Source organism: Pseudopipra pipra, chromosome 6 (assembly GCF_036250125.1).
Source record: "Pseudopipra pipra isolate bDixPip1 chromosome 6, bDixPip1.hap1, whole genome shotgun sequence".
NCBI lineage: Eukaryota > Metazoa > Chordata > Aves > Passeriformes > Pipridae > Pseudopipra > Pseudopipra pipra.
The window spans coordinates 44674881-44697363 of NC_087554.1; the positions used below are offsets into that span (position 1 = coordinate 44674881).

The 22483-nt window shown below is 37.3% G+C and overlaps 1 protein-coding gene across 2 annotated transcripts in view; it reads right to left on the bottom strand.

Moving 5' to 3' along the window:
* Positions 1-255: 255 nt before the first annotated feature.
* The window catches only part of SEL1L (SEL1L adaptor subunit of SYVN1 ubiquitin ligase), a 36621-nt gene continuing 14393 nt past the window's right edge, over positions 256-22483 (bottom strand). Inside the window, exons 7-21 of one of the 2 annotated variants that reach the window (XM_064658905.1) lie at positions 20938-20991; positions 20798-20857; positions 20097-20178; positions 19623-19777; positions 18815-18871; positions 17770-17838; positions 15415-15492; positions 14219-14281; positions 13358-13445; positions 12960-13108; positions 12240-12405; positions 10660-10734; positions 8937-9109; positions 5424-5552; positions 256-4227 (exon numbers count right to left, since the gene is read on the bottom strand). In XM_064658905.1, the coding sequence (XP_064514975.1) occupies positions 4024-4227; positions 5424-5552; positions 8937-9109; positions 10660-10734; positions 12240-12405; positions 12960-13108; positions 13358-13445; positions 14219-14281; positions 15415-15492; positions 17770-17838; positions 18815-18871; positions 19623-19777; positions 20097-20178; positions 20798-20857; positions 20938-20991 (1602 nt within the window). In that variant the 3' untranslated portion in view covers positions 256-4023. The remainder of the gene's footprint in view (positions 4228-5423; positions 5553-8936; positions 9110-10659; positions 10735-12239; positions 12406-12959; positions 13109-13357; positions 13446-14218; positions 14282-15414; positions 15493-17769; positions 17839-18814; positions 18872-19622; positions 19778-20096; positions 20179-20797; positions 20858-20937; positions 20992-22483) is intronic. The other variant, XM_064658906.1, reaches the window with a different exon arrangement.

A 22483-nucleotide genomic window follows, 5' to 3' on the forward strand; every position in this document is an offset into this window, starting at 1 on the left:
AAATACTGTCTATGCTGTCACACACATACACACACAGAGGGCAAATTCCTAGCACAACTGAAGATAAAACGCATAATTTCCCATTCCCCCTTTTTATGCCACCCCTAAATTAACAGATTAATTTTTTTTGAAGAAGAATTCAAGTGAAGTAAGTGTGAGAATACTTACAGGAAGGGATGCATTAACAGTGGCACATACCGGTGCGCATGACTAACAATTCACATCCTCTGTTATAACCACTGTGAACACTGAGGGTAACCACACAGGTGGTATCTTTATTTCACAAGATTAAAGATACAGTACAAAATGAATCTGTACATCTTTCTATTAACAGAATTTGTTTACACAATTATATTACATTTGACCAGCCTTTATACTGATTTTAAATACAAAATAAATTTACAAAACTCCTACAAGACCCTTTAAAGAACTGCAGCTGATAAAAACAAAGGGTTCCCCCCAATAGTCCCTATTTGCCATATGTATTTGCAGTAGTTCAAATCAAACTAAATCTTTTCAATTTAATGTTCTCTGAAACAAAAATAGAATTTCAGTTTATTGTTGCCTATGTAAAAAGAAAGCAACTTGCAAAGGTGAACGTGATCCCCCTTTATAGGCCAAAACTAGCATATAATAGGTGGAAATTAGATAATGCATAGTCTTAAAAAGTCCTTTCAAAAGCCACATTTTAATGTTCTTCTCCAAAAAGAATAACATTTGATAGATTCTGTGTTGGTTTGCCTTTTTTTTTTCCTAAGAGCAGCTGACTTATGGAAGATGACTAAAAAGTGAGTAAAACTGTCTCATAAGAGTTTCATGAGGATGTTTGTATCAAAGGTTTTACCTTCTATTACATTGTCCCATTACATTTATATTGTGATGGACCATATAAAGCAAGGAAAGTTATTTCAACAGACAGCTCTGGGGCAAGTTTCAACAGAGTGATGTACTAGAATCCTGTTTTCTCAGCAATTCAGCATTTCTTTCAACCAGCAAGAACAGATAGTGTCTTTGATTAATAATTTGAGACGCAGAATAATGTGTTCCTCCATATTTTCCCACAGTTTTCCTACATAGAGAAATCCCACCAACACTTACGGCTCTGTAGTTCCTTTCTCTGAGCATGGAAAGAAGAGCATGTGTCTGGGAAGGTCAATTAGCAGGCTCTGGCCTATGTTACTACACACAAAGAATACAACTTTTCCATTCAAACCACGCTGCACACCCAGAAAGGCTTCTCTTAAATCAAGTTTCCATTCTAAAATACTCCTGCATATAAACTGTAAGACAACCTGTGTGCTACCAAAAGGGAAAAGTACTTCACTGCAGTAAACTGAGCAATCCAGCTCCTTTAGGAAATAGATGCTTGATTAACTGAGTGCACAAGATACATATTGCTTGTAAGAGTTAAATATACCTCCCTCAAAATGCAAGTTTCAGAGCAGAGTAGCAAGGGATTGTCACAAAAACTTAAGTCGTGGATTTAGAAAGCTTATTCATTTCTTTAATCCCTGAGTTAACTCACCATTACTTATGGTAAGTACCTTTTTTCTTCTACCACTGCATCCAAATGAATGTCATCTGAAAAAGTCAGTGGTAGTAATTTGGTAGAAGGGAAAAAAGCAGGAGAAAGACTTCCTTATTGCTCCTTCAAAAAGCAGTTCTTTAAAGTGAAGTAACTCGCTGATCTTCAATCATTTTCTTCTGCTGATTTCTTGGGATGTAAAAATGCATCAAATTCAGTGAAAGTCATCTATAAGACTGTCACACAGCAGCAGTGATGAGATATTCTCATGCAAATAGGATAGAGCTTCTAGAATTTAGTTCTAATAGATCAAACAATCAAAACATTTTAATTACGCAGTAATAAAATTGTTAAACATCCTAAGAGACCAATACCAATCAACCAATGGTATTTAACTGAAAAACATTTTCCATATAATCCTTAATTTATTCATGCCAAGCTAAAAAGAGCTATTAAGTGACAGCGGCAAAAATACTTCAGAAGGAGTGTTCAGAAGTCATGGATGTCTTAGAAATGCAGCTGGGGAGTGCTGTACATTTTAGACATGACATATAAGTTCAATACTGTCCCATCTGCTAATTATGAACAAGACATTCCTCTACCACATGCTGCAAACTTCCACACTAACAGGAAAGATTTGTCTTCACATAACCAGCTTAAGCATTTTGAAGTACTGAGTTCTACTTAGTACCTTTAATACTAGCCATCCATGACATTTCCATTCACAAAAGAATGGATTGCTTATCTTCTATCCCAAACTACAGATCTACTGTGCAGCAGTCTCCTTACAAATGTACCAAGTATGAAACCATACCAAAATCTCAATTCAAAATAAAATGTATTGATATGTTGTTGCCAATCTGCTGGAAAAATATTTCCATGAAAGGAAGCCTAACCTTTCAACACAACAGCTTTTGTCAGAAAGCAGCTAAAGCCTCCTCACTTGTATTTCATTCAGCTTTAAGACTACTTCTCAGGAGGTTTAATGCTAGTATAGAAGCAAATATTTAACTGCTATTGGTAAATAAGAACAGACACTTCTGCATTTCGTGCTTCTAAACTGCTCAGCCACTGCTTCCCACCCCCAATCCTGGAAATTATAGTTCAGTGAAAATTGTTACTCAGTGAAGATTCCTCTTGCAATCTTAAATCATCGGTCCACAGGTCATATTCTTTACACAAATTAGAAGGCCTTTACACTGACCTGGTGACATGAAGAAGCTATAAACCTGGTCTTCTTTCTCTTTGGATTTTCTTGTTACAAGGGGTCCTCAAGATGGCCCAGCCAGAGACATTATTGTGACTTTCTCATGTATATCAGGTATAAAAGAGATTGGCAACAGCTAGAGAATGCTGTAGCTTTGGAGTAGCATCAGTGGCATAAAGCCCATGCCCTTTTGTAGAGAGTATGCATTTTTGTGGCCTTTTTTTGTAGATGCATTAAAGCAGATGCATGCATGAGATACACACATATCTTTCTTGCAGTGCAAATCACTAACAGGATTGTTGAGAATTAAATACAGAACTTCCAACTCTAAAAACAAACAAAAAAGTCAGCTAACTCACTGAGATTTCTTGTTCTGTCCTTTCTTCAGTGTCTGTAATAATAATGGTACTTTCTGTAATCTAGACTCAGCCTTTTTGTAAGGGCAAATTTACAAAACTTAGGAACACTACTAATTTGGTTTTATGTTGTAAAATATTGCAAAATACACAGGCTCCTGAAGTTTTAGAAGTATGTGAGATCTGGGCACTGTGGGGACAGTTTTCAGCTGATGAGCTTTACAGATTCCAATCTGTTCCAATCCACCTCATGGGCTACATACTGTCTGCTGAGAACTGTCTGGTCTAAGGGGAAAGAGGAAAATACTCAAAACAAAAAAGCACAAATGGAGAGTGGCATGTTTGCTGGCTTAGATCACTGATAAACTCCGTAACTACGTTAAACTATCCAAGACAGCATAAAAGATCGAAGTGTAAGAAATACGACAAAGTAATGAAATAAAGACTATAGAAATACTTGGGATGCAGACCAGAATATAAGTTCATGACAGCTCCAGTCTTTTTAGAGTTTGACTATAGTTCAGCTTCTTGGACTTAAATTGGCCATAAAATTATTTATTATTACTTTTATAAAGGGCAACTGCTATCAAGCAGGCAAAAATCTTCCACTGCTAGCTTTCTGTCTCTTAGGAGATGAAAAGGACTCTGAATAAAGAGGAACTAGATACAGCAGGCAACATTTTTGTAGTAGCACTCTTGTGTTTCCACGAAAAAAGCAATAGTGTTATTCCATTGGCACTGAAATAACATTCAAATCAGTTTCAAAATAATTTTCTTATCCCTGAAAAAAGGCATCACTCTAAGCAGCTTTCAAACTTTTTTTTTAAACTTTTTTGCGCCTCTTTTGGGGGAGGGACTGTTGATCCAAAGTCCTAAATCACAATGAAAATTGTTCCTTTTGGAAAAATCCAGTTCTTTCACTGAGGCTTTTGTTGCTATTGCGGTGGTTGATGCTCTGGTGGTGGTTCTTGTTGAGGCACAGCTGGCCGCAGTCCTGCTGGTCTGGGAATCGCTTGGTGCTGCCTTTGTCTGTAAGCTATAATTGTTCCCAGAAGCAAGGCGATGATAGTCATAAGGTAGAGGTCCCACTCAGGCCCCAGTAGCTGGTCCATATCAATATGTGAGAATACCTCCCTCATCTAAGAAAGAAGAAGTCCACATCATCATGTCAAAGAACACAAATGGGAAGCAATTAAATTTGACTTGTAACATTTTTCAGGTACAAGTACCAGTTTTAAAACTTCAATAGCTCTTTTCCTCTCTGAAAACATAGTATCACGTCAGTGACATTTTTAGCTTCCAGGAACTCGAACACCAATAAGACTAAGAGCCATGCTATATAGGATGAGCTATTTTATTTTGTGTTCTAGAGATGAAAGTTTTCAATATGTAGCTTTGTGGCTTTGACGTGAATGACACACCATTAAGCCCCAGGACACCCAGGTGGTACAATGCTGAGGTGAGGTACAGGGAAATTAAAGTGACTTACTGCTAGTTTTGACTGAAGTGCCTCTTTATCAGACCCCATTTGCATAAGCATTAGCCAACATACACTTTATGCTTCACTACTATATCTGCTGATACCACAAAGTCACTACCAATTTAAATCTGCATCAGCAGACTTAAAACTTGGAAAAGCTGTGTTCTGCATACTAGCTTTTGTGAGAGCTACATGGGTCTCAAGACTGCATTTTGTCAAACTTAGCTGAATTGCCTGAAACTTCCATAATGTTTGAATTTATTAAGTAATCCAAAAAGGCAGTAAGATGTCAGACTATGGAGAAATATTTCAGACACTACATGGAAAGAATTCACCTTCTCCAAGCAAATATTTTTTTCCAGGGCCATCACTTAAGTAGAAACTCTGCACACCAGCTAAACTATCTAATACAAATAACATTTTTTCCCCTCACAGAGATCAAACAGAACTCTAGTGAGGTCATTACAGCTGAATATAAAATAGCACAAAAATTAGGGGTACAAAAAAATATTTCTCTTTTCCTGAACAGCAATTATGTCAGTTAAATCTGCTTAACTTTGATAGCAGATGGTCATGGATAAGCACAGTCAAACAGGTTTGGGAAATTCTCTTCAAGGAGAGAGCAGCACAGAAGAAGACTGGCTGTGCATGTTTCAATTTCACACAGTTACATAAATAAGAACTAGGAATATCAGCTTCAGTTACATTCTTAATATCCAACAACAAAAAACACATCTCTCCGAAGTTTACAGAAGGCTCGAGTAAGACTTCTACTTAAGTAAAATTACAGCTCAAGCTTTTTTCTAAAATGGAAAAAACACATTTGCTGTTTTCTTTTAATTCTGCGTTACTTACATTGATTTCTCGTACATACTGCAAGGAATAAATCACTCCAAGCTTGCAAAGTGCTAGGAAGACTGGAACCTGAGCATCTGGGCTTGCTTCAGCTGCCATGTCATAAAATCGCTTTGCAAGATGAATATCCTAAGGTTAAGAAAATTCAAAGCTCAGTTTTGAAGAACTTGAAACATTAACCATTTTTTTTTAATAAGGGATGTTTACCTTTGAATAGACAAGTAAAAGGAAGCTTAAATTTGAGGATGAAGCTATTGTAACTTATACCAGAATTGAAATTCAGAGATTAGTAATAACGTATTCAATCTATTCACTGTAAACAAGGGCAAATATTTAAGTAACCCTACTACACTCTAACAGCTACAACACCACACCAGACATGAAAGACTGAGAAAACCCAAGTCCCAGAGGAGTATGCAGCAGCATTTCCTCTCAGTTATACTACATTATGTCTGCTGCATAGTGCAGCCTCTAACCATTTCTGCACATAGACACAAATTAATTTTACTCCTTATCCAAAATGCACACAACTTGCATTAGTGAGGGCAGCAAAAGCATGAGCACAGAGAGCAACTTTAGGAAGAGCTTAAATTAGTGTTCTCTTCTGTGGCAGTTGAAACAAGGTTGTGATTGTAACAGGAACAGAGGATATGTGTAACTGAATAGTTTAACTTTTTGTGATTGGTGTTTTTTTGGCTCTGCTTCAGACACATACTATGCAATGTTAAGATACCTGGATACAAACTGTCTATGTTCACCCACTACTGTGAAGGATAGGCCTGTGGAAGACTTACCTCTGAAAGTGTTCCAAGTTGGACACTTAAAGTAAGAGAAATCTCCAGGACTTGATGCCACATGTTCATTTTATAATTTTATCCTGATTGTGATTACGATAAAGATTTTCTGCTCATTGATACAGCAAAGCTTAATTCCATAACACTTGTGGAAATCACAGTATGAAAATTCACACATAATGTGAATGTGATGTAGTAATTCATGTTTAGTATTTTAATTCAACAGAACAACTCATCGGGCCTGGAGAGTCTATCTTATGTATAACTACTTAAAAGAGATTCCTTATCTCCTTTGTACTGTGGTAGTAGTGGTGGTGTAAAAGCAGATCCTAAATTATGGCTCATTTTCATTTCTAATCACTTTATTCTGCTTAGGCACTTAGTTATTCACTTCTACTTGACAGAAAAGCGACAACTGTAGAAGCCTGAGCTATAAAAGCACACAAATAGCACTGAAATACCATGCCAAATCTTAAGAGAAGACTAAGAAAATTAACTCATTTTTGAGCAGTATATGGAATCAGTCTTCATTTTGACATGTAGCCTCAGGCATCGGACAACATTAAATCTACGAAGAGTGTCTAAGTGTACATGTGTGAGATTTCTGAACAGGCTTAATATCTGGCATTGAACCTGGTAAGAGTTTGAAAACCATCTATGTACAGGAAGCATAGCATAAAATCCTATATGTAAGCAAGACTAGTTTTTCAATAAGACAGAATAAGGCAAAAGCTGTTTGGTGAAAAAAGGCAACCCAAAACCACATTAAGAAATACCATATTTATACAGGATCATCCAGAACTAACAGCGGCCTGAATTCAAGTTGTGTAGGCTACCTTATTGCAACATCCTCCCTAATCTGGAGTGTTTGCAATCTTAATGACATGGATATAGGTGAGGGGAGATTTAAAGTACACATCCCTTTCTTCAAAACACTAAATCCCCAATTTTGTTAGATACAATTGTGCTAAAATGTTTATATGTTCCTTCCAGAGGCCTCTAGTAGAAGAATACTTCAGTGGTAGACATCCTGCTACATCAGGAAACACGATTTTAACTCTCAGTCATTACAGCTGTGCTCAAAATTCAGCCATTTCCATTCTGGGAAAGGAAAGTCAAATATTATTCTGCTTCATGCAAAAGTCAGTCTTAGCCTTTTTCAGAATATCCTAGCCCAGTCCTAACCTTATCTAGTCAGTCCATTCTCTCACTTTACAGTTGTAAAGTTTTAGAACACAGCAAACAAAGACATTGCATATCCAAAATTAAGACCGGTTTTATACATGTAATTTCCTTGCTTAGACATTCTCAGTGCTCCTTTCCCATACTTATACTAACTATCCCTATTTCCCTTGCAGTTCAACTCTTCATTCCATAGTGGATCTGTAGGAGAGAATATTACTCCTCTGCATAAAGCAAGGCTACATATGCTTATCATGAGCCCCTGTGCATTCATTTCAGCTCTGTATGTAGACATCTTCGCTTCAGGTTGGAGAATACTCTGTGCAAATGACAGCATTAGGACTCATTTTTCTCATTATGCTGAACATGAGGTAATAACACTTTCAAAGTTTTTATTACTTGCTCTAAATTGGGTTGCATGCAAGGCAGAAGCAAAATACAAAAGTCCATGTCTGAAAAGATTTTTTTAAAAAGACAACTTCCAACTTTAGCACAGTTGCTTTTAGTTGCTGGCTAATTTTCAGAAGTTAACTTTACTTTTGAGGGCTCAGTTAAAAAGAGAAAACAGTCTTAAAATAAAATTTGAAAATAAACTTGAGGAAGAATGTAATATATTGTATCGCCACTTCTACATCTAGATTATTAAGCATTTTTCAAATGTCGATTGCTTGTTGCTGCCAAAGTAACAATATTGACCTAAGACTTGCTCTTCATTGTTCTGACTTTTGCCAAGAATTTAGGGGAAAAGAACCAAAAACTGGTCTTTTAATAGACCAACAGAATAATTAAAAGGTGCATACCTAGACAAAAGCCAAAGGTTGAAGCTTACTGAAAATAAGGAAAATTAAGCTATTTCTTACACTTTCAGGTCAAATTACTACTAAATTTGTACATTAATTGCATGAATTCATCATACCTTAAGGTAAAGTAGGCTGCTCAAAATTAGTATGCAATTGCTAATTACATTATTTTGACACATACAGAAACATGGTGCTCTGGATTCCGTAAGTTAATTAAATCATATAATACACCATAGGCTTCCCAGGAGAACAGATACACTGTCTTCTTTAGGCAATGTAGCTGCCTGACTTGAAAAACCACAGCTAAAAATCACATGTTGGTGGTGTTTATGGTTTGTTACCTTGTTTTCAAAATGTCATGATACAGGAAACAATTTACCCAGTGTTTCAGAGGATGAGAATAATCCCGTGCTAAAATACTTTTAGGCTGGAGTTGATTTGCATTCATTTCACTACACTTCAAAGTCTTGAAAGCATTACTCAGGCATATGGCACTCTTTTTGCCAATATTTACAATTTTGGGCTAGTGTTTTTCCCTGTCTACATACCATTTCCTCAGATAGTTAAGTGTGAAGTGGATATACTCATCTATTTCCCATTGGTGAATGTATTGGGAGACATACTAATTCCCACTAAGTGGTTATATAGTAACCAAAGCCCAGTAGTGGTTAGGGACTTAATCTAATATTAGTAAATGTACTCTAATGAAGCAGACTATCAGGGTACATCTTACTCACCTGCTTGATGCCCAATCCCTTCTCATGCATGTAGCCCAGATTAAACATTGCTTGAGCACTGTGCTGCTGTTCTGATGCCAGCCGATAGTGGATAAATGCAGTTTCATAGTCAACATCAGTACCAAAACCATAAAAATGGTAATCTCCAAGTTTAATTCTTGCAACAGTATATCCTATAAATCAAGAAAAAACAAAAAAAGATAAAATAGCTAGGCAAAGAAACACTTTTGGTTTCCTATGAAGATGCAATAGGGGCTTTAGTATTACTTTCCAGTTTGCATAAACTGTTTATCTTTTCCCCTTCTCACACAAACAGCTCTTTTTTTTTTAATTAGGTTTAGCTAAACAAAACACAACCAATTTCTATTTGCAGATAACCCCTTTTCCTAGTAATCCTACCAACATAATGTTGTTCAGTTATAGTCACTTATTACAGAAAAACTTTTTGTTTGCTACATGACCATTAAAAGCTTCAACTTTGTTTTTAAAACAGAGTCACTGAAAACTTTAAACACAGTCCCTCATCATCATTTGATAATTGAATACTTAACCATTCCATCCTCTCAACTTAACTTTCTGCTAAAAGCCATGAAACTCTGAAAATTAGGCTCCATTTGCATGATACGCTTAGTCTCTGACATGAAAAACTAGCAGACAGACAACAGTGCAAGAGATGCACTCACATGAAAACTAGAGACCTCAAGATATTTAATCATTTAGTTCAGTTTTGCTTATTTTAGGATAGGATCAGAAGCACCACACTTTAAACTTGTGTTGCTTGGACATCAAGACTGCATTCTTCATTACTAAACTTTGCTTACTTTGAATAGGAAACTGTGTTTCTTAGAAATGATGACAAGTAACAAAGTAGTCTTTAGGATTTTGCATCTCTTTTTCTTTCCAAGCAGGTATTTTTAGAAAAGTCAGTGTAAACATTCTTATGCTGTTTAACACTGCTCTATAATTCCATATGGAATGGCAAAAGAAATATATATTTGTGTTTTAGTACTTTTAATCTTCAGAATCACAGAAAGGCTCCAACTTGCAATCATATTGCAATGACACTAAAGCTGACAATGGAGCAAAAACACCAACTACACTATGTGGAATACAACTTTTGTTGAACAGAAGGAGGTAAGCTTTTCCTCCTTCCATGTTTCATAAAAAACCATGAAATCAGACATCAATGACTCTACTAAACTTTCCTGTCTGACCATTTGGGAGGCACTCTGGCCCTCACACTCCCCCCACCACAGACTGTTAGGCCCTTTGCAGTGGATGGGTGCCCTGCCTGACTCCCTATTCATGCCACTCTCCCACAGTCAGACAAGCTTTCCTTACTGGCTCGACTCCAGGTTTCCCAAAACAGTCTCAGATGCCTGAATCCTTTAAACAATTTAATAAGGGCACAGTAACACAAAAAGCAGCTCTGGTGCCTCCATAAGGAACCCTCAATAAAGGAATCCCTGAGCTTTTATACCCTCACAGTCTGGGATCACGTCTCCTGCTGTGTCTCTGCTGTGTCAGGTCCCCCGTCTGGTGCCACAGGTACCCATGCCCTTTGCTGTGCAAAGGGTTGGCAGTTCATGGTCCCTTGCCTCAGGCTCCCACCACCCAGAGCTCAATTTGCAGCTTGAACTGCAGCTGTACACTGAGCTACCTGCACAGAATGTATTCCTCAAGATAAAAATAAACTGATTGGAATTGTGAGGTACAGACATACCTTGAGAAGCTGCTCTATTCCAGTGAAGCAAAGCTCGAGGATAGGTTTCATTTTCTCCTACTATGCTAGCTTCTTCTAGAGAAGAAATAATTCAGTTAAATAGGATCATGGTATATGAACACACAACCACAAAATAACGCTCATGCTTATAATTCAGTCTGCTGAAATAAATTAAAAACTTGAAGTAATCTGTGTTAGAGCATAAACAAGATTAATCTGAAATTTATAAAAATGCCTTTCATTCATATGGCCTTTCCATTTATCTGCCTACACAAGAGCTAGGAACAAACGATATAATTTCATCCATGGCTTACCACGTGCCTCTCCCATTCCTGCTGATACATACTTAAGGAATGACAGAAGATGCAAGTCTCAAGAGCACATAATTTGCACTTTGAAAAAGCTGCACTCAAATACAAGGCTAAAGTATAATCTATTTTAGTTTGGCCATCTAAAACCCAGGACTAGTCAGTAAAACAAAGGCTTAAACTCATTACCCAGCCACAGACTGCATGTTTTACACAGCAGTGCTTCTGCTACTTCAGAAGTTGTCCATGTCCGAATTTGAGCTGTCCTGAACTGTCAGAGTTCAGACAGTTCAAAGGATTTAGAACGTTAACTTCTACTGTAATTATGGTTTCAGCTGTACTATCTCACAGTTGACACACAGATTTTCTGCATAAAGCGTTGTAAATACTTTTAAATCAATCTCCAGTTGAGATGCAGATATATCTGAGTAATGACAATCAGAGTTTTAACCCAGGGAAAAGTGCTATTTCTTTGCAGGAATGCACTCCCAGCCAAGACTGTCATTACTGTAGATGATTCCCTCAGGCACCTTTGAAAAACATTACCTGAAAATGAAGCTGTTAGGTTAGTGTATCAGCCACCAACAGCTTTCTATATAAGATGTAAAGCTGGTAATGATACCTAGATTTGATATTGAGAAAGTTTAAAATACTGGGTCTTGCAATTTCTAGAAAGAATTGTCACTTGTACTTCCACTGTTTCTCTAAGACTTCAAACTTTAATAAAACCAAGTTCTAGACATCTAGTTCCAGTAAGAGACATGGGACAAGTTTTTTTCAAATCTAACAGAACCAACTGTCCAGCTCTTTATCCCTACTACACGGGCAGTATGAGTAAAGTTACAAAAAAAGAAAGTGCTGAAAAAAGATTTAAGAGAAAGATCAAAGAACACTGAGACTTTTATGCATAGTTCAGGCCAAAGGTAAACCTAATGCAATTCCTACTTTTAAGGATGTGTTTAAGAAGTCCAGGGAAGAGAATATTCAGCACTGTGCAAGTTTCTAAAGATTCTCTCCCTATGCCATTTTAAAATCCCTAAGTCAGAAATAAAGTGTATTCTAATTTTTAGGCCAGAAAGTCATCCTTAGAGGTGAAAGTGAAAACTGACTGCTTTCCAGTGTGAAGAGCGGGAAAGAAGACAAGAGTTTCACTGAAGTTCTAACTGAACAAGAGCTATGTAATTGTATCTTCAAGCATTCTGGTGTTCTACTAAATGGGTTACTGCAGACCAACTCCAAAAAAACTTTTACAGTACAAATTCAGATCCTTACTCTGATCAAGTATGAAAGCAGCATTGCTTTGAGCAACTTCGTAGCCTTGTTCTGCCAGAAGAAGATACTGAACCACCGCAGAATTTGAATCACCATCTTTATAGCTGTTGTAGGCAGTCATCAGTCTTTCAGACCAACGCCCCCGTTCACATACATTCTTAAACAACTGCGGAGGAAAAAGGAAGGGGGAGGATACTGGTTGTCAGGAACTTCAAAAATTTAGGTTTTGCAAGAAGTAAACCTTTAACATTCTGATGCCTGTTCAAAATATTTATATTTCACAGGAAAAACGTGATAGACAAACTCAACTGCTTCAGACAGGCTTACTTTAAGGTACAAGTTACTAACAAATACATGTCAGGATTCAAATGCTTACTCAGCATTATTCTTTAATATGTTAGCTTTTTTATTACATTTAAATTCAGGTCTAAATGAAGAATCTGGTACTTCTAAAATACTGATGCTTGCTTTGTATTACATTCTTTTGATTTTCTTTGAAGTTAATAAAGCAGATACAAACCTGACACATCAACATAAATAAAGACTTTTCTCATGAAATACAAAGGAGTCTGCTAATGTATCACTTTGCTTTTTGATAGTCTTAACTCTACAGTCACTGGTGGAATTTAGCTAAGAAAAATGTCCTATATAAACTGATGTGGTTATAGCCAATCTTTTGCAAATCAGTATTATTTGACCTTTACAAATGGATGACCTTACCTCAACAGCAGTATGGCAGGATCGCATCACTCCAGTGCCAGTAGCATGCATCTGAGCCAGGTTATAAAAAGCCAGAATGTGGCCACCCTGGGAGGCCAAGTTAAAATATTTCAAAGCTTGTTTATAGTCTTTCTTGACTCCAATGCCATCTAAGAGAAAGAATATGTCATTGCTATTTATTTCTCTTGAAAAGCAGAGTTGTATGAAATACAGTACTTACTCTTTAAAATTACTCAAGAAAAGCATTGTGAAAGTGTTAGGAAAAGGCAGAAGAAATAAAAATTCAATGCAGTAAGCCCGTTCTACATGCAGTATGTGCACACTTGTAATGCCACCTAGTGAACAGTGACTGAAAGGGCAGGTGCTTAGACCTGGTAAATCGTTTTGATGCCACTTACTGTAATACATGGAACCTAGCTGAAGTTGTCCATCAACCCATCCCTGTTCTGCAGCCTTCTGGAAATACTTCAGTGCTAGCTCGTAGTTCTGCAGGAAGATATGGTCCAGTCATTAGAGCCTTGCAATACACCACAGTTTAAGAGAGAAAATATGCATGTGCACACGTCTAGGGACTGATCTACATAACAGAAAAATGACAGCAAGATATTCTAGTGAAAATATTCACCTGGTCGAAATTTGGAAACAAAAAATGAATGACTACAATGATATCAGCATTTCTTAAGTCTGTAGCTATCTCAAGGCTGGCATCCATATACAGTATTGCTATGAACAGTTACGCTTAACAGAACAGAAGCTCTGCTCTGTTTCTAGAACAATTACTGAATTTATTTCCTCAACTTTGGGCTAATTCAACTTTTGCCTATCTGTTTGCATAGCTAAATATAAAACATTTGACAAGAAACCTTGTGGGAAATGCAATAAAGCAAATGAACTAATTAAAAGTTTCAAAGTGTTCCTCCACTCCCACAAGAGACACAAAATGGGGACCGTTAGTATTTATTTCACAAGAAAATTAGAGACAAGTTCAAATCTCCTGCCAAAATGTACACTGTTATGCATTTCTAATAACTTAAGCAACATTTTCAAACTTATGAGAGGGAACTTATAGCGTGCTTCGTAGCTGCTAATTCCATAGTGCATTTTTTTTTTATATTACAGATTTCCTCAAGGAGTTTTCAGTGTAACAGAAATCTTCACAATTATGCCTTCTACAGCATTTCCCTCCAGAGAAAAAGTTTGTTGACAACAAAAAGTCACACAATCACCTATGATTAGAAAGATGAGTGTCAAAAGCTTACCACTGGAACACCTCTTCCATAGAGGTAAGCCATTCCTAGTCCACTCTGTCCAACTGGGTTACCCTGAAAACACAGAAAAACACTTCTGTAAAGAAAGGCAAAACCTACAGCTCAAATATTTCAAAACTGGTATGTTTTAAACATCACTAAAACATATAAGCACTCAAGATAGATTTGTCTTGTATCTTTGCTCCTAGTAACAGTTATTTAGGAAGGAAACAGCATCTGTGGTAAACTTCATTCAAGAACTACAGATGACTGACAAGGAAAAAAATTCAGTACTACTTCTGAAAGTCTACTGTGCACTTTTACCGTGTCACACAAGATGCAGAACTCATACCCATAGAAAGATGGGCCATTAATAGCTTAGTCATCTTTAGTTTTTTCAAGTTTGAAATGTTTTGGATGCTATGGAAGCTCCCAAAACGACTCTAGGAACTCCAAGAATCTGCCTTAGGGGCAGATTGTTGGCTGTCCTGTGGGCTGCACTACTAACCACTGCCCCAGCAAAAGAATGCACCATGGCATTCCTTCAGAGCCAAGACAGGCAATGGGGCACATCAGAAACCTTCAGTGAATGTAGGAAATGAGCACAGTGAGAGATCCTTACTTTAGGACAGAGATGTGGAACAACATTCTAATTGTGAAATATAAGAACCACAAAGGCAATTACCTTGCAACAGTCCCTTCAAAACTTAATACACTGTTTCATGTGCTAAACATTTATTTTAATATTAATAAACATTATTAATAATAATTATTAATAGTCAGAATTAAATATAATAAATTATAATCAAGTAGTGTATAATTAACAATAATTAATAAATATTATCTGTTTACAAAGAATAAGCAAAAAAAATCGTATCAGTGCACTGTAAATTTCTGCAACAACTTCAGATGAACAGAAACTAGAATTTCCCGGAATTTCAGACTATTTAGGTGACAATATTTTATACTGATGTAATAGACTCTACTCATAGAAGTTAGACTCCTTATGCCAAACATAGCTTCATGAAGCACTATGGCCAGAACTGGAGGTGGTTTTTGACATCTTAGACAAGCAAGGTCTAATTATGGGCTAATCTGGGAGTAGGCGTGCACACATGGAAGGGCACCTAAAGAAGCATTTGCAGCATTTTGAAGCTAATCAACTTCTTAGTGTGCATGCTGTATTTCTAGCTTAGAGATAATCATACCATATCAGCAGCTTTCTTGAAATACTGAAGAGCTGTTTCATTGCTCTGAGGTACAACATCACTTCCTTCTGAGTACATCTGAAAGAGAAAAGCATTATTGAAGAACAGCTGAAGAAATCAATTTAGCATGAAGATCATGAACCATCTTCACCTTGCATACGAGAAGGAGTCTATTGTACTTACAATATTCTAACTACTGCATTACTGAATAATCATTAAAGAACTTGGCCAGAAGCAGAAAATACATCTCTCTGCTATAAAATTTAAATTCAGAGGGTTTAACTTTCTAATGGAGAATGAACTGCCCATAAAATTAAACAGTTTTCATGGCAATACCCCTCATTTTCAATTTCTACTAATCTGCAGTGAAGAACACAATCAGGCAAAAATCTCGAGAGCAGTGGAAGTCTAACGATATTGGCAGTCAAAATACTTTGTGAAAACAAAGTAAAAATTGGTTACTAAACAGTTCATTTCATTAGACACAAAACACTCAAGCAGTAGAGAAAGCAGGAACTGCATTTTCCTCTGTCAGGTGCCTTGAACAGCACATTATACTATTTTTTTCAGGCTCTAAGGACATGAATTTTGCATTATCTACTGCAGGGACAGCCTGAAAAAGATGAGGTAGAGCTAGTGCTTATTGCAGCCTAACCTTAGAGAGTATTCAAATGGAGTAATAAGGATTTAGCTCCTCACAGGCTGAAGGTAGTCTGCAACCCAGATCTCAGACCAGTGACCTAAATACTTCTCTAAGCAGTAACACATTATCATCACCACAGGTAGCTAGCCAGTCACGTTTTAGATTACAAATCACATAATGGCTTGGGTTAAAGATCGTCTAGTTCCAACTCCCATGCCACGGGATGTTAGTCACTAGATCAGGTTGCTCAGGGCCCCATCCAACCTGGCCTTGAACACTTCCAGGGATGGGACATACACAACTTCTCTGCGTAACCTGTTCCAGTGCCTCATCATTCCTTGAATAAAGAACTGCCTAATATCTAATGCAAACCTCTCCTCATTTACTTTAAAACCATTCCCCCTTGTCCCATCACAATCTGTCTTGCAAAACGTCACTCTCCCTCTTTTTTATAAGCCCCCTTTAAGGCATTGGAAGACGGCACTGAGATCTCCCTGCAGCCTTCTCTTCTCCAGGCTGAACAAGCCCAGCTCTTTCAGCCTGTCTTCACAGGAGAGGTGCTCCATCCCTCTGATCATCTTGATGGTCCTCCTCTGGACTCACTCCAATGGGTCCATGTCTTCCCTGTGCCTCCCTTGACTTGCTGCGATGCTGCTTTTGATGCAGCCCAGGATGCTGTTTGCCTTCTGGGCTGCAAGTGCACGCTGTTGGCTTGTGTCCAGCTTTTCACCCATGAGAACCTCCAAGTCCTTCTCTGCAGGGCTGCTCTCAATGACTTTTCCTAGTCTGTGCTCATGTCTGGGATTGCCCTGACACAGGTACAGCACCTTGCACTTGGATTTGTCAAACTTCATGGGATTCTCACAGGCCCACTTTTCCAGTTTGTTCAGGTCTCTCTGGATGGCATCCCATCCTTCTGTTGTGTCAACTGCACAGCTCAGCTTGGTGTCATCTGCAAACAACCCTCTGGCTGCACCCAACCAGCCAATTCCTTATTCACTAAATATTCCACCCTTCAAATCCAGGTCTCATCCAATAAGGATGTTGTGTGGGACCATGTAAAAGGCCTTACAAAAGTGTAGGTAGGCGACATCAGTCACTCTTCCCTTGTTGTCATTCCATCACAGAAGGCAACCAAATTGGTCAGGTATGATTTGCCCTCCAAAAAAAAGTCCTTAAATCTGAGAAAACTGAAATAACGGCCCACCTTGCAGATAGATTCAGGCTTCAGTCAGAGTAAGTGCAGACCTATTGGCAATTCTGACTCAGATGCCTCAGTTCTCTCCACAGTGTAACAATGTCCTTCCCTTTTCCTTTGTCAGCTTAGTATTTCCTACTGGGCAAAATGTGGAGAAACCTAGCTTTTTCCCCGCATACTGTTTGGAAAAGAATAGGAGCCTATTCAAAGGCACACTCCTCCACAGAAAAAGGACATTTAGGTACTTAATTATTTGATTTTTAAAAACCACTCTAGTTCAAGCACTATTTAGAAAAAAACAAAAGTTCCTGAAGCGAAGGAAAATTTAGTCTAGACACGTAGTCTGCTATAACACTCAAATCTTGCAGGAAAACTCAACACAGTAGCAAAATAGAAATACTTAGATTCCAGCATTCAAGTTTTAGACTGTCTGATATCAGAAAGTGGGAAAGATTTGCTTTTTTTCATTGAAAGGCAGTCAGTTTTTTTACTTTTGAGAGCATTTATATCTTACCTTCCCTAGAAAAGCCATAGCATGTGAATTGCCAGCATTAGCTGCTTGATTGAAGTACTCAAATGCTCGCTGTAGAGAAGAAAACAAGTATTTTAGCCACCATGACTATGATTTGAGAATCTTTTCTCACAAATGGAGGAGAGGCAGATAGGTTGTTTGCCAGCTTACCAAGTTCTTCTAGGGATTAAAGTTATCAATTCCACCTAGTTTAATAAATGTAACAGGGTTCCCCACTTATGCAATTGGAATATTGAGCAGCAATCCGTCTCAACAGCGTATTCCAAAAAGCAGAAGAAAAAAATCCCCAAAGTACAACTGCTACTATGCACAAGCTACATAGGTAAATCTTTCTTTTTGTACCTCCAAGCTATGTTTAGAATAGGAGAGATTTGCCAGTTCCTATTCCACTTTTACACAGAATTTGGTTTTACTCATTTTGACCACTTGCTCTGAACCCTCCTGAAGCAGTCATTTTTAGGTATTTTAAATGTGATGACCATTAAATCTTTTCTGTTAAATAATTACTGTATTGGATGAAATAATCCTCAGCTCTCCATTTTTTCAACACATACTCAAGAAGAGGTTAGCTATTTTAACTTCTATAAGCAATAGCTAGGTTGCCTTATGTCAGCAGAAGTTCTATTTTCTATGCATACTTAATATCTTCAGTATTGAAAGCTGCATGGTTTCATCTACAGAAGAAAAGCCACATAAACTAGACTATCATCGCTAATGCATGCCCAGCATATCATGAAGATTCTATCCCATGTACAAAAGCACAGCCAGTTCCCAGTACTATTTGATGAAAACACGGTTTTTGGTTTTGACTTTCTCATTTCTAAGGTGATTAGTCTTAAACTAATTATGTAAGAAAATCAGTTCCATCTACTAGTTACATAAAAATTAAGTTTTATTGAACAAGGCTATTGAAATCATTATATACCTTACAGTGGTACTTATACACTTTTGCTTCACTGTTGTCTCAGTTATACTTTCTCACCCTCTGCCAAGTGTCATATGCATCAGAGATATACAGAAAAGGTACCTGATGGTTTTGCTCTACTCCTCTTCCTCCGTGCAAGTGCAATTGTCCAAGGCCAACCTAAAAATAAATTTTACACTGCAAGTTAGTCACTTTTCCCTAGGGACTTTCTTTTTCTAGTAATACAGATACCAGTGAGCTAATAACATGCACAAAGGCAGACCATATCAGAGTTAAAGATGCCACAAAGTTTGAAGGAACAGATTTGCTTCAATAACTACAGTACCTATTTTTTCACATTAGCCTAAGTGGAAATTTATCCTAGATAGAAGTGACATGACTGTCCTTGATGCAAAATAACAACTGTTCATTTGAATCCTGTCTCCCTAAGTCTGAAATCATATATGACCAGGTTGGATTGTGACACTCAGACTATATTAGCATCCTCCCCTCCCGCACTGTGTGTAGAAGAGGTTCAGCCTGCAGCATGCAGAACTCATGTAAGAGCAGAAGCAGTGAGAAACTGAGATCCACAGACAGGGCTAGTTTTTTGATAAATCCTTCTTCCACAACAGCTAAAGCTATCCTTGAAAAAGTCTGGTTGGTTGCTAGTGAAAGCCAAGACCTCTTTCCTAAGATACTTAAGTTGTAACTTTGGGCATATTTTGCGAGAAAATTTGCATTTTCTGTCCAAGTTCTACCTTAAACACACTAAAATATGTCTCTTCACATAAAAGCTAATTGGAAAAGAGCAAAGAGGTTGATTTAGGGGGAAGAGAACACTAAAGCTCCAATGTTTTTCTGTATTTCATAAAGCTCTTCCTGTAATTCTTGAAAATGTCTGCATGCCATCAGGTGAACTTAATCTTACCTGAGCTTGTACATCTCCTTTCTCTGCTAAAAACTGGTAATACTGGATCAAGTCTTCTTCTAGCATGCCACTTGCCATTCCTGGATTTTCTACTTCATCTGCTAAGCGAATTCGCTGAACCACTGTGCCACCAGTCAAAGAAATGTCACTAGCAACTGGAAAACAGATAAGTTTTCAGACAGTTTTGTTCCATACAGAAATTACACCACAACTTAGTAAAACCAGATCTCTACAGAGCTTCAATTTGTTACTCAGAGAGAATGAATTACTTTGACACCCTCTAATAATTAAAGACATTTTAACAAAGATAAAAATAGCATATTGTGATTCAGAGCCAAAATGGATAACTTGTTTAATAGCAGGAATTCTCTGCATTTATATTATTAATGTTGACAGTACTTCTAGTATCTTCTAGCTGAGTAATGCAGAAATACATACAAAGTCAAGAATGTTATCCTAGTAAAAGGTCTTTACCGTGATTAGCTACAAGTCGGTAGTGAGTGAGAGCAGATTCACAGCTCTGAAGGACTCCTATCCCAGCCCAGTACCGGTAACCCTGGAAAGGAAAATATCCAAATATGGGACTATCAGTTATTTGAGAACATACCGCTTGGCAGGTTACAAATTTTTTTCACATTACTTGAGCAAGATTTGACAAGACAACATGCAGGACAAAGGCCACAAGTCCACTGTATTTGCATTAAAAGCAACTGACTTGACACCATTAAAGGTTAAGTGTAGCCAATATACTTGAGATATTACTCAAGAAAAAGCAAATAAGCAGAATGACATTTAAGGGTGAACACCAAAAGCCTTTTACTTACACATGTTGCACATATTTGTCTTAAATCTCACAATACTGATTAAAACAGCACCTTCTGTAAAGATGTTTCATAGCTCTCATTAGACTACAAATGTTAGAAGTCTGATACTTCTGCTTTAAGTCAAGAGATGTAAACATGGTTCATCTAAATTCATAGCGGTATACAGCTTACAATGGGCAGACTTATCCTTACATTAAAAAGGAATAATGGGAAGATACTACTGCCCACCCAATGCATGCAAAGTGGTCTAATATTTGGACAGTGCATTCACATGAAATGAAATCTTACATTAAAAACTTAAGAGTACAAAAACACTCTTGCATCTGTAAAGTTATTAACAATCTTACTTACCAAAATCATGTGAGCGATCAAATTTCCTCCTAAAGCTCCAAAAGTGTAATACACCAGGGCCTTAAAACAAAATCATTCGTTATTTAACATCTGCCTCTAATATAAAACACAAGAACACACACTGAAAATTTCTAAATTACCTTAGCTTGACTAGAATTGACTCCCAGACCAGATGCATACAGAAATCCAAGAGCCTAGAAATGAAATAAAATTTGTCAGTGCACTCTTCAAAAAATCAAGGATCAATTTTCCTGGAATATATATGCATAAAGAAGTCAAACAATAAATCAAAGCTGCAAAGAATATGCCAAACTCTACCTTCAGTTTGGTACCTGTTATATCTGTGCTCTTCCCTGCCCCTTTTAAAGTATGAAGTTTCTAAATTATTCAGTTGCTTAGGATACTAGCATAAATTACTGTTTCACCAGAATTCAGTTGAATGGATCAAAAGCAAGGAATAAATCACTTCCCTGAATGTCAAGTGTAGATCCAGAGGTCCCTAACAGTCAAAGTATCCCAGTTTAAAGACCCTGAAGTGAAGCTCAGCAGTATGTGTCAGGTTATTCATGTACCCATTGTCTCATACATCAGTGCAAACATATGAGAATCATGGCCTTCTCTGGAAGATCTGTATTGTGTGAGTCACTGTCTAACAGATCCTCTGAACTTACTATTTTGCATTTGTTCTGCCATGGGCTAGATGCAACTGTGACTATAAATGTAAGTGGTTAAAATGCACAGAGCTGTTTGGCTGAGGTTTTCTCAGAAGTTATTTTTGTTCTTAAGATTTACATAGTTACTGCACTATCTGTAACACCTGTTACACCTCTGTGGCTCAGAAGAGAAATTAGTAGCACAGAAGATTGTGAAATATAGACACCTTTATATATACACTATGTTCTAACACTATTCTAGGTAATCTGAAAGCACACACAAAAATCATCTCATACAAATGGTATTGAATTCTAGACCAATAAAAGCCAAGGTCTTCCTTAAGATATAAAGTCTCTAGAGAAAACATGCTCCTGCTTTCTATGGTAAACCAGTACTCTACTATTAAACAGAGAGCAGCAGGAAACTTGGTAGCCAAAGAGTTAAGAGAAAATGGGTAATTGCTTAAGCTGACACTTCCAAGAGAACTAAACAGTAAGTATATGAGATATTGAGTCATTACAATTAATAACACCCATATTTTATGACACTTCATAACAGTAAGTATGAAAAATGCTATAATGTTCAAAGGCTTGTGGATAAAGCAAGTCTCATTTCACTAAACAGCTTTTAAGACTCCTAGGAGTTTATAATTGCTAGATTATAAACTTGTGTGTATATCTACCTAAGACAAAATTGCAAATGAAAAGCCACAACATCCCACGCAAACCACAAGAAAAATATAATACAGTTTCAGAAAAGGTTTGTTGGCTGGAGTCACCTGTATTTACCTGGTTTTTGACTTATACATCCAATCCAGTCAGTCATACAACAGATAAGAAATTAAAAGACCACCACTGTAGTCTATTACTGGTAATTAAATAATGTTTTTTAAACTCAAGGAAAAAGCCTCTCGGGCGCCAAACTGATGCCTAAAAACCGGGAGAAAAACCTCACCAGGCAATATTAGTACAGATAAGATAGAGAGCAGCTCTTAATGAAGGTCTTCTGGCTTACAGAGTACAAATGCACGTA